Source organism: Mizuhopecten yessoensis, unplaced genomic scaffold, assembly GCF_002113885.1.
Source record: "Mizuhopecten yessoensis strain PY_sf001 unplaced genomic scaffold, ASM211388v2 scaffold716123, whole genome shotgun sequence".
Lineage (NCBI taxonomy): Eukaryota > Metazoa > Mollusca > Bivalvia > Pectinida > Pectinidae > Mizuhopecten > Mizuhopecten yessoensis.
In genome coordinates, this window is record NW_018479959.1 from 145,319 (window position 1) to 158,012 (window position 12,694).

The window sequence follows — 12,694 nt, forward strand, 5'->3', positions numbered from 1 at the left end:
ACGGAATTAGATAAGAGTTACCTAAGTCCGTGATTTATACTAATATTAATATTAATTATTATTATAATGCATTAACAAGCAAGTCCCGTTCACTGCGGACGGGTAAACATATCAAACCAAAATATTGCTGTAATTTCTTCGACAGTGGTAGTATTTAAATACCACTGCTTCTCCCCCTTCAGCAACCTCACACTGATGAGCCAATCACAGACCAAGGGTAAAGGTCAAGTCCTGTTTGCTCACGTTGATCTGTCTTTACGGAATATTTTGTCTCTGCACGACCGGCATCGAAAATGGGTAAAATTAAAGGTTTGTATGATAAACTTACTCGTGAATCTGCTTTAATTATTACTTTTCAAACTGTTGAATTGAACATTAATGTATATTTTCTGTTTATTAAAACAGGAGGGCCTGTTGTGGAAATGCAAGGAGATGAGATGACGCGGTAAGAAATATGTCAAGCTGTCCCGTGTCACTGTACACCCAAAAAGACAGCTGACAGTGACAATCAAGCTCACCAAACACTAGTAGCGTAACTTTTCTTTCTACTTATGGTAATTTCTATAACAACATGCATATCGGCCTTGCAAATGTACAATCCTAACTTTTCTTGAACAATGTCCCTAGGACCGTTGTCGAGTCGTCCACAGGGTCAGTCGTCCGTCACCGGCTCTGGACTGATCAGCTGATTCACGTATACGTCTGCTATATATGTATCCCTTTGTGTTATGTGTTTGGTCGGCTCGGTATTCATTGCCAATTTGGTTTTAACTTCAGCAGATATATCGAGGGACCATGGCCTATATATGCTATATATATAAAGTTAGTTCTAGTTATTGACTTGGCTGCTTTGATCGAGTGATGGTTCTTAACGTCATAGTCTCGGGGCTGTTCATTTCGGATCACATCCTGGCGAACCTGCAAATGTTTATGCAGGCCTTCTAAGGCTTTGTCAAGGCTCGCCTGAAAGCAGCATCAGATTTTACTAGGTCCGACCTTATTTCATAAACGAACAACTCTGGTCATCAACCGTTTGGACCTCGATAAACGAAAACGACCCGTTAGGGCGTTAAGAACCACAAACCAGTGAGTGGGACAAAACTGGAACATCATTCTTTTTGTCATTTAATGGTAAACATAACTGCTCGGTATTGAAGCGGATGTAAAATTGACATTATAATATATTTACTGTATTTTAATATTCAAGTCATGGACAGAAAAGAAATTTAACCATTTATTATTGAAGTACATGAAAAACTGATGTTTTTATAATAAAAGAAGAATAGTTCTAATATTCACTTTTCCATCTCTAGGCATTTTGAATACTGTATGTCACATTAAAGATTACACTAACACAACCAAATCCCTGTACTCTGCAGCTATTACAACATACTCGTTATAAAAACAGCCATTAGTATTAGATACATTAGATGTATTCTGATTCCAAATAGGTTACAGGTACATCACTGAAATCCACTTAATGGTATTAATGTGATGGGCGAGATATAGAGAGCAGGATCACCCTTAAATACTTTTAAGGCAAGCCTTGAAGATCGTCAATTTTCTGGCTAGAACTTTATTGTCTAGCTCCCACTCCCCACTCCATCCCTTCAGAAATACAACAATTTGTTGTTTATATTAGGTACTGCGGGAGAGTGACTGGATGCTGAAAATTAGGGAGCAGTAGCTCAGCTAAGTTTTTGTGGGAAGGGAGATCATAGATCTTCTTCTTCTTTATTTTACGGGGGCTCCATCAATGTTGATGTTTATGCCCTCGGGGGTCCTATTGCAGAGGCGTGAAAAAGGGGGGTTATTTACAGTGATTAGGTGGGGGGTTTTGTGATCTATCGTGTCACATGTCTGTAAATATACCTGGTAACTATATTCTGCTAAAAGTAATTTATAATACAAAATAATCGCATCATTGATTTTTGGAATTTCCGTAATTGTAATGGGAAGAAAAATATCATTGGGAATAGGGCCAATTAAGGATTGAATTCTGTTTTGTTGAGGTTTATGGGGTATAAACCTCAATGGGTCTTGAGACAAATTTTATGAACTGCAAAACAGTTCATTTTGAATTTGTGTCAAGACCCATTGAGGTTTATACCCTATAAACCTCAACAAATTGGATTCTATTCTTATATTTACATTCAGAGCGATATTGATATTTGTTCGGATAATTTCTAAAATATCGGTCTTGTGCAAGTCTAACACCACGGAAGGTATTAAAACTTATGACGTCATCACTCACTGTGAGACGTCGTCCTGGTAAGATGAATAAGCAAATTAAGATGTAAATTATTTTTTGAATTCAATTGAATACTTATGACAAAAAAAAACAATTTGAAAACAATCTATGAATGGAACTACTTCCCGCGCTCCGCGGAATAACAGAGTAATCAGGTTGATAATATGCTGATATGTTCATACGCCAACTGAAAAGTTCATTGAAAAATAACTTTTAAAATGTTAAGTAGGTATATTATTGAGTCCAAGTTCAGTAGAAATGTAAATATTATTTTTTACCCCAAGTATATCGGCAGTAAGAACACTCTACCTAAGTATTACTGCTGTAGTTGAACATTGCATTCATTTCTGATGTATCTTTTCCATTTGTAGGGTGATTTGGGATCTCATCAAACAAAAACTGATTTTGCCATTTGTGGATTTAGAGCTTCACACATACGACCTTGGCGTTGAAAACAGGGACGCTACTGACGACCAAGGTAATTATTATTTTACACATGACCTTGACGTTGAGAACCAAGGTAATTATCATTGCACACATTTAACCTCGGCAATGAGAACAGCGATGTACACAAAGACTAATGTAATTGTTAGTGTTACTTTACACAAATGTATATTTCATATACACTGGAATTAAAATTGTGCCCAGTTACATGTTAGTATGTGTACAGTATATCCAGAAGTAGAATGTTCTTAATCAGCTGTTTGGGTTAGTTTCTTTATGATTTAATAAAAGTATACAATTATGAGATTTAAAGTGCTACCCCACAGGTAGATTTTGAAAAAAAGATAACCTGATTTATATATTCGAAGAAAATATTAAAACTGTTTACAAGTCCTGACATAAAATATACTAGCCCCAGATGTTGGGCTAGTGGAATTGTACTCCTATGAGTATGTAAGACAGATGATGATGCAATACAATTGGTTTGTTTCAGTGACCATAGACGCCGCCTTTGCCATTAAGAAGTACAATGTGGGCATCAAGTGTGCTACCATTACTCCAGATGAGAAAAGAGTTGAAGGTAATGTTCTATGTATATATAGGATCTGACATGAGTTTCCATTTCATTTGAGATTTATGAAACGATTAAAAAGAATTTTTCAATTTACTGAGCCTCTGGCGAACTAAAATGAATAAATTTGTGACGAGTTTCATAAATTTCATATGAAATGAAAACGAGTGTAAGATCCTTTTGATCACATAATCGAGATTTGTGGCATTTATACGTGTAAAATGACAATTTTCATGCAACCTTGAAATGTAAAAAGCCGTTATTTTGACTCCAGTGCGTGAGTCTGTGACGTCATGTACTTGTCTTAGGTGTGACGTCACAATGGAAACTTACAACAAATCACAGGGCTGATAGGTCATACCACATGGGTTAATATGCAAAAAATATGACGTGGGTATATGTGATAAATGTGATTATATTATTACATTGTATCCTCACCTAACATGCCAATGGCGCCCACCCTTTCCCTCCATACACACCTGCTCTGCCTCATCTCTGTATCCAGCAAGTACAATGATCATCGCATTATAAATGTACCATGATGCATTTTGCTAAACAAACCTGACAAAAGCACTCCAGGCAGTTGGAGACACAATTTCCCTTGTAAGCAGAACATTCTTTGAAATTTGGATGATTGCTGCCATTGATACTGTTAGTATACAGAGTCCCCCCCCCCCCTTAAAGTTCATGAATTCAGACTTGATAAAAAAAAGTTGGAATGACTGTTTTACATGAAAGATTGGGTTCTTATTACAACTGCTATTGGACAGAGTTTGTCTTGTAAATTAACATTCAGAATATGAACAACTTACTATTTTCAGGCTATTTCAATATAATTTGGTTACTGTTTGTGTTGCATTTTCAGAATTTAAACTCAAGAAAATGTGGAAATCTCCGAATGGGACAATCCGTAACATTCTTGGTGGAACAGTATTCCGGGAGGCGATTATCTGTAACAACATTCCCCGTCTAGTACCAGGCTGGACTAAAAGTATTGTCATAGGCAGACATGCCTATGGAGATCAGGTAATAGGTCAATTTGGAACTCTTTTGTTCATGAAATTATACTAGTTTTAAAGGGAAGATATTGTACCCTTCCCTAAAAATTTCATTTCTTGACAAATTCATATTTTGTACTTGTATTATGTGTAGTAATATTTTCCTGGTCACATTAGGTCCTAAATAAATGTTTGTTGCTTTATATAAAATTTAAATGTTTGATAATGATACAAGTTACCATATATAAATGTTCCTTGATACCAGTACAAAGCCACAGACTTCCTGGTACCAGGTCCAGGGAAGCTTGAGATGAAGTTCACACCAAGCGATGGGGGTGAGGTCATGAACTACACAGTTTTTGAATTCCAAGATGGCGGTGGTGTCTCCTTAGGAATGTACAATACAGATAAGGTAAGCTTAATCAACTAGCCATAGATAAAATGTGAATATTCAGCTTATAAAATGGTTTATGAAGTCAAAGCTTGAAAGAAGGAAATACAATGTAATCGTAGATCATACAACTATATTAGTGCTTCATCTTTTTCAGTTATTTTATTTATATTCTTAACAGACAGATGTGTTCAAAAATGGATTATTTAGATAGGAATCAAAGAAAAAGTAATACATATCATAAAAATTGTTTTCGTGTAGATAAACATTTTTCAGATGTTTAACAGCCTAATTTTGCTGTCTGTACTTGAAACTTTCAAAACTTATTAATAAAAAAATTTTCTGTGGTTGCAGAGTATCACTGAGTTTGCACACAGCTCCTTTGTGTTTGCCCTGGAGAAAGGATGGCCTCTTTACTTGAGGTCAGTAGCATTTCATTATTGTGGCAGTGCATGGTAGAGCATAACTTGTCACTACATTATATTATTACATTGTATTTGACACAATTTGTGAAATAATTATGTCTCCCCTTCGAATGAAGAGAGACATATTGTATTAGTAATGGTTCTTGTTCTTCTTCTGGTTCTTGTTCTTATAGATGGCAACTTGTCCGGGCCATAACTTTTAAACCGTTAAAGATATCTTGATGAAACTTGGAGTATGCATGCATCACGCACAGAAGGTGTGCAGTGCACTGGAATTAGGTCACTGTGACCTTCACCTCAAGGTCAAAGGTTAAATAAGTGCAACATTTTCAGTAAATTTTTGTCCGGCCCGTACATTTTAAACCATTAAAGATATCTTGATCAAACTTGAGGAATACCTGCATTACCCACAGAAAGTGTGCAATGCATTAAAATTAGGTCTCGTGCCCCACATTATACAGAGTTATTGTCCATTGTTTATTTTTAAAACTGAAGTTTGTCATGAGCATAAGTTCCGTGTTATTTCACCTATGCTGACCAAACTTACCACATTTATGTATCTTGGGAGGGCGGAATCCCTCGCACTGAATTTGGTTCTTGTGCCGCACTATATATAGAGTTATGGCCCTTTGTTTATTTTTAATACCGAAGTTTGTCCACGGCATAACTTCCATGTTATTTCACCTACATTGACCAAATTTGTTAAAGTTATTTATCTTGGGAAGTAGGGGTGTTGCATTCTATATTTGAGTCTTTGTGCCCTACTATATGAAGAGTTATGGCCCTTTGTAATTTTTTTATACCAAAGTTTGTCTATTGGCTAATAAGGGGAGATATATATATGTTTTTACAAGTTTCTAGTTTTTCAAGGAATTTGTTTTCTGGTTGTTTGATTTTTTAATTTGTCCGAGGGACAAAACATTGTTTACTGTTTTCTATAACTGTTTTTAAACACAGTTCCTAACAAATTCAAGACTTCTTATGACTATGAAATAAAAAAGAAACAATACAATGCTTTCAATTCACAAGTCACTTTGTAAATTTTGTTATGAAAAAAAGAAGTGCTTATATTCAATATTTAACTGATTAATCACTAAATATAAACGAGGTAGAGGATCAATTGTAAAGGACTTAAGTTGATAAAGAAGAAATCTTTTGGAAAACTTGTTGTACTTCACCTAATGTAATCATGGGAGATAATGTGAGTTCATTATGTTTCAGCACGAAGAACACAATCTTAAAGAAATATGATGGTCGATTCAAGGACATCTTCCAGGAAATCTATGACAGGTATAGATAATGTCAAAGGTCATATCAGACACTCCAGCCAACCACACCAGGACATCCCCTTGTCCACTGGTGCTGGAAAATTCAATCTGACCCCTTAGGTCTGGATCACTGTTGTGACATTACAGAACAACTATACATCATTTGTGATGACATGTCACAATAGGCTAAAAGAAAAAAAAATGTTGCATTCCAACTGGCACAGATTTTCATTGTGCATTTACAGAATATTTTTTGCTTTTTTTGATCATAAATCAAAGTAAGAAATACAATCTGTTCCTGTGAATGAGATATAGATCAGACCATTCTTACCATTGGGATGGTATTTGAATAAAACTCCATAATGTGTACCTATATAGGAGATGCATACTGTTAAAGCTGATTTTTTAAGAACTTAATTTCATTTCCCATCACTTATTTAGAAAAATCATGAAATATATACCAAACAAAAAATAATGATTAATATTTCACTCAAACATTTTGCTGTACTCGGACATATTATTGTAGCCAGTGATAACTTAGCTGATTGTTTACTTGAACCTACTTTCCCCAGTGAGTACAAGGCCAAGTTTGAGGCCAAGTCCATCTGGTATGAACATCGCCTCATTGACGACATGGTGGCCTATGCGATGAAGTCAGAAGGAGGCTTTGTGTGGGCATGCAAGAACTACGATGGTGATGTCCAGTCGGACTCGGTTGCTCAAGGTGAGTTACTCATATCTAAATCTCTGTCTATTTGACATCTGTAGCACATGAGAAAGAAGAGCGGATATTGTTTAAGGTCTGTATTTCATACAATCTAAATACTGGGTACAAGCTTTTATATCATAGGGTTGGGGAAAAAATTCGAAAAGTTTTTTTCAGAATCATCAGGTACTTCTGAATTTTACAGTGAAGGACATCTATTTCACGGGGTAAAAGGTAAATTTATAGTGCATAAAGATGGATTTATAAGGGAGGAATGATATTTATAATCATATTAATCTTTTGATTACTGGACTAGATAGGTTTTGACTGGTTTCTATCTACAAGCTTTTATTAGTGTTACCGAAACATTGGATAATTTGTATGCATATACACAATACAACCATTCACTTCTGATTCAATGGATATGTTAAATACACAACAAAAGGTATATGTTTGTTTATTGGGGATTCAAAATGAACATTTAACTTGAGTTTTGAAGATTTCTAACCTAAGTATCGGCTACCACAGTTACACAGAAATGATAATAAACTACATCCCTATTCCAGGTTTTGGATGACATTTATACCACACATCTAGTAATGAATTTTAGCGACCACTGTTACACAGATGTAAAACTAAACTTTTTCCCTATCCCAGGTTTTGGATCACTTGGAATGATGACCAGTGTCCTGATTTGTCCAGACGGTAAGACAATCGAGTCTGAAGCTGCCCACGGAACTGTAACAAGACATTACAGAATGCACCAGCAGGGCAAGGAGACCTCTACCAACTCCATAGGTAAGAAAAATTATAAAAATTAAAACAGGCTTCAGTTGGCAAAGATATTTTGATTGTTCAAGAGTATTTAAGCATTATTTGCGAGTACAGTATGTTTGACTGCTAATTCAAGAGCAATTTGGGTCAGATCTCCAAAAATATATTTTGATATATTAAAGACCCCCTGTAAGCTATCATCAAGGTCAACAAGAGTGATTTAGACAATTGTTACAACTTGTGTTATAATTGTTTTAAAAGAAAATTTATATTTAAAATAGAGCTTTAAACAAATTGCATCTATAAACTTCATATGGTCCTCCATTGATATCTTGTTCACATCCTGTTCAATGGTCTAATTCTGCTTTTGACATCTCAGGATAAATATTTAAACAAATTTCTTTCATTCTATAATAATGATATTTTTTTCCAGCATCCATCTTTGCATGGACAAGAGGTTTAGTACACCGAGCCAAATTAGACAAGAATAGTAGCCTGAAACAGTTTGCCGAGAGCCTTGAACGTGCCTGTGTAGACACAATAGAATCTGGCATCATGACAAAGGATTTGGCCATTTGTATCAAAGGAATGAATGGGTGAGTACACGATGGCTGTGATATAACAAAGCTAATTTGATGAAAGAAACAATTTAAACTATTGTGTGAGCCATGATTGTCTAATGGTGGGCTATTCAAATTACCCTTCGTCTGTGGTCCGTTGTCCGTCTGTCGTAAGTCGTCAATAAACAATTCTTGTTATCGCTTTTTCTCAGAAGGGACTGGAGGGATCTTTCTCAAATTTTATATGTAGGTTCCCCATTGACCGTAGTTGTGCATGTTTACTTTAGAGTGTGATCACAAAAACAAGATGGCCACAGGAGGTACTAAAGAAATCTTTCTCATATTGTAATGATCGGATCTATTTCTTTTACATTAAGAACTGTACTAGTAAATATATAAAATGACAAACTCACTTTGAAGGTTGTCTTTTATACATAGCAGTATTAAGTTTAGATCAAAAGTTACCTCATGGTGCATTTACTGTTGACAAGACTTGATGAAACGGATAAGAGAAAAGAAGAAAAGAGATCAAACTGACATAGAACTAATGAAGGTGGTACAATGGTGGGCGCCAAGATCCCTCTGGGATCTCTTGTAGGTACAGAAGTTTGCCCGGGGCATTAATTCCTTGCCAATTCATCTGCATTCACCAAACTTGCTATACTTAGTATCTTGGGATGGTTGAGTGTTATATACTGTTTATCTGATATCAGGTCCTGTTCCTAACAATATGGTCCCTGCAGGTAGGGCGTAAGAATTGTACCTGCTGCCCCCATTGCATGATCGTAAGAGGCGACAAAATATTTGGGATCTTATCTTTTCTCTTCTTTCTAAACAACTTTCTTCTTCCTAATGTCTCCCTTGACAACGTAACCTCTTTTTAAATTTTTCATTTTTTCCATATGCCTATAATTTTTTCTATTCATTTGTCCATCGTCTTTATCCTTCATCTCACCCCTTCAATCATAGAACCATAAACAATTGGTTTAAATTGATAGCACATGACACGTGAAGGGAATATATATTGTTCTGCCTTTGTGGTACTCTTGTTGACAAGGTTTTATCATCATAGCCAATGTGGGTCAGACCTTCGTGATATCATGACTTGTTATACATATGTATTATATGTTGCCTTTTATGATGTTACTGTAATGGAATAAGACAGAAGTTAAAAATTTGTGGAATCTAGTAGGGTCTTTTAAACTCTTCATCATTACATGTTTTAACCCTGTAATCATATACAATCTTTGTATTGTAGAATCTTGTTAATACATTAAAATATGTCTACACTACCTCGCCTTTTCAGAGTTTCTCGCAAGGACTATCTGAACACGTTTGAATTCATCGACAAAGTAGCTGAGGATCTCCAGAGAAAAATGGGGAAGTCAAGCTGACTAGAGGAGGATGCTGAGCCAGCTAGTCGACTGTAAAGACAGCTGTGCTGTTTGCTTCATTAGGATTTTAAAATTTAGGACCTGATTGTGAAAATATTACTGTCAAACTATGAACTTCTGGTGACAATATGTGTTGTATCATTTCCAAGTCGTAACATATCTTAATTATGAATGTTTGTGAGAGAAATCTTTTTCAAAACTGGGCAGATTAATTTGGTGATGTCAAGTTCTATGAAGTCTGTTAATGAGTTTTGTTTATGTCTTTAGATATTTTTTTCTCTCTGTTTTTTTTAAGGATAATTGTATGTATGTGTTCTAAGTTAATTATCAGGTAATATACAGACTTAATGTATACTGTGACTTCAAAATCAAAAAGTGTATGCTTTGTTATTGTTTATTTTTATTCAATTAATTAGTTGGCAATTGTAAAGAAGGGGTATAATTTAGTTATGTATTTTGTTTAATGTTTTGTGTCTTGTATTAATTTTCTTGGAAAGCATTCTTGTCCTCTTTGAATTCCTTCTATTAAAACTGATTCATGGGAAAATGGTACCGTACACTTTTAACACATTGGTTGTTAGGAGTTGATAGGTGGAACTTAATATTTCCAAGAACTTAAGATAGGATCTCACTGATTGCTGGAACTTAATGTTTCCAAGAACTTTAGATAGGATCTCACTGATTGCTGGAACTTAGTGTTTCCAAGAACTCTAAGATAGGATCTCACTGATTGGTGGAATTTCATGTTTCCTTGAACTTAGGGTCTCCTTGATTGGTGGATTTCCATGTTTCCATGAACTTGATTGTTAAGTTAATAAAAATGATGACAAGGCAACATCAAATGTGGATTCTTTGTAAATCTAGTTTACATGTTTGGGCCCACTAGGCGGGCCGTCATCAGAAGATTGTTACCGGTAAATATCACTGTTTCGTGGAATTTTCAACAGATATTATAGTTTAGATGAAAAACTAACTTCAACAGGGCATTTTACATCAATTTGTGGTATGGGTTTGTAATGTGATTCATATGTATAATAATCAGTTTTAGTTATGTTCATTTCACTCTATAGTGCCTATGTTTCGTGGAGGATTTGCTTTCACTTTTTTAATGACCACAAACATTTGTGTATATACGGTTTATTAGGATCTAGAACAGGGCTGAGCAGAATTTGACTGCCACAAACTTGTTGCAAGAACAAAACCTGGAAGTTTCCAAGAAATGAATGTGCTATAGAATAGTATTATGAATTTATGGGTTTCAATAATACTAATATTTGGAGTCAACGCAATGTAAATAATCAGATACTCTTTGATACTAATCAATTTTTACCTTCTCACTGTTTTTGTAATAATCTAATTTTAAAAAGTGTAATGAAAAGTATTGTTGCAAGAAATTTTAGGAACAGTTTTAATGTAATTCTACCTGTACACTGGTGTAACTGTTATTTTTATTAAATGTTAAATCCTATTTAATTACAATTTATTTCATTTAATGATAATATATATTCCCATTTTACCAGTTTTTCAGGGTTTGAGTTGATCTCTTACATTTAATATTGCCAAAAGTCATTTGTGTACATGAAACCTTCTATAATATATAATAGGTTTTGTCATCTATACATGTAGTTTTACCTACAAGAAGCCAGGCCAAAACTATTCTGGCAATCTGTAATAAATCAAAATGGATCTAGAGAATTACAGAATACAATATGTACTATTTTATTTGTGGTACGGTTGTGTGTGATTAAGTTTAGAAACAACAGTGTACATCAAAGATAATTTTAATGAAATGTATATATTCAAAAAGATCACAAAATTAACAAGATGTGGGATCAATAATGCCGTTTTGTCTTCATGGAGAACGAGTGTGAAACATCATGTGGATAAGATTTTAAACAATTACCCGGTAAGACATTTAATTTTGATATGAAATTATATTTGTTCAAACTTTGAAGCTTAATTATGTGCAATCATACTTTCTTCCTGTTAAAAATGGTTTTAATGTAATTTATGATATAATTTATGGGTTAAAAATTTCCAACTCTTTAACTGCATGTGATAAATAAATGGATTAAATAAATTGATATATTTTATTTGTATTTGTTAATTGAATAGATTCTGCTTAAAAAAAAAAAATTGTTGTAAATTTATTTTAATGAGGGACTAAAAGAATGTGTTATGCGTAGAAAATACATATTTGTTGCCAAATCATTGAACGAGGTTGTTACAATGTGATCAACTTATACCATTGTACGAAGAGTACTTAGTGATAAAACAGGTTTATTCGGCAGTCAACTTGGATTTTGAAAGTTCAAGTTTGTTTTCACCATTTTCCAAGAAGCACTAGACAGATCTTTCTCCAATTAAAATTTTGGTTCTCCTTGTTACAGATTAAGTATTGTGGTAGTGAATAGCCTAAACAATGACTTCACTTCGAAAGAACTCGGCAATATCAGGTTCTGATCAACAGTTATCCTAAGGTACATTAAAATTAACTGTTTACATGACTCGATCCAAAAGATAAAAGAAAAGGTCAATCTTGCATAGATCTATGAAGATGGTTGATGGTGGGCACCAAGGACTCCCTGGGATCTTGTTTTCTTGTCAATATCTGTGATTATGATGACCTGCATCTTTGGTGATAACTGCTGACCTTCAACATTATCTTTGGTGATTAGTGATGATCTTCAATATATTTGGTGATAAATGACAACCTTCAACATTATTTTGATGATTAGTGAAGACCTTCCAACATTATTTTGGATGATTAGACCAACATTATCGTTGGTGATTAATGACGACCTTCAACATTATTTTTAGTGACAATTGATGACCTTAAACATTTATTTGTGTGATAAGTGATGACCTTCAACATTATCTTAAGTGATTAGTGATGACCTTCAACATTATAT

At 34.4% G+C, this 12,694-nt stretch overlaps 1 protein-coding gene across 1 annotated transcript; it reads left to right on the top strand.

The window, feature by feature from the left end:
- Positions 1–218: 218 nt before the first annotated feature.
- Positions 219–11,875, top strand: LOC110441767 (isocitrate dehydrogenase [NADP] cytoplasmic-like). Its single transcript, XM_021485012.1, has 12 exons — positions 219–309; positions 406–445; positions 2,623–2,729; positions 3,189–3,275; positions 4,132–4,292; positions 4,530–4,676; positions 5,010–5,077; positions 6,302–6,370; positions 6,921–7,072; positions 7,712–7,852; positions 8,262–8,424; positions 9,695–11,875. The coding sequence occupies exons 1-12, from the start codon at positions 294–296 to the stop codon at positions 9,780–9,782; spliced, it is 1,239 nt and encodes a 412-aa protein (XP_021340687.1). The 5' UTR covers positions 219–293; the 3' UTR covers positions 9,783–11,875.
- The last annotated feature ends 819 nt before the right edge of the window (positions 11,876–12,694 follow it).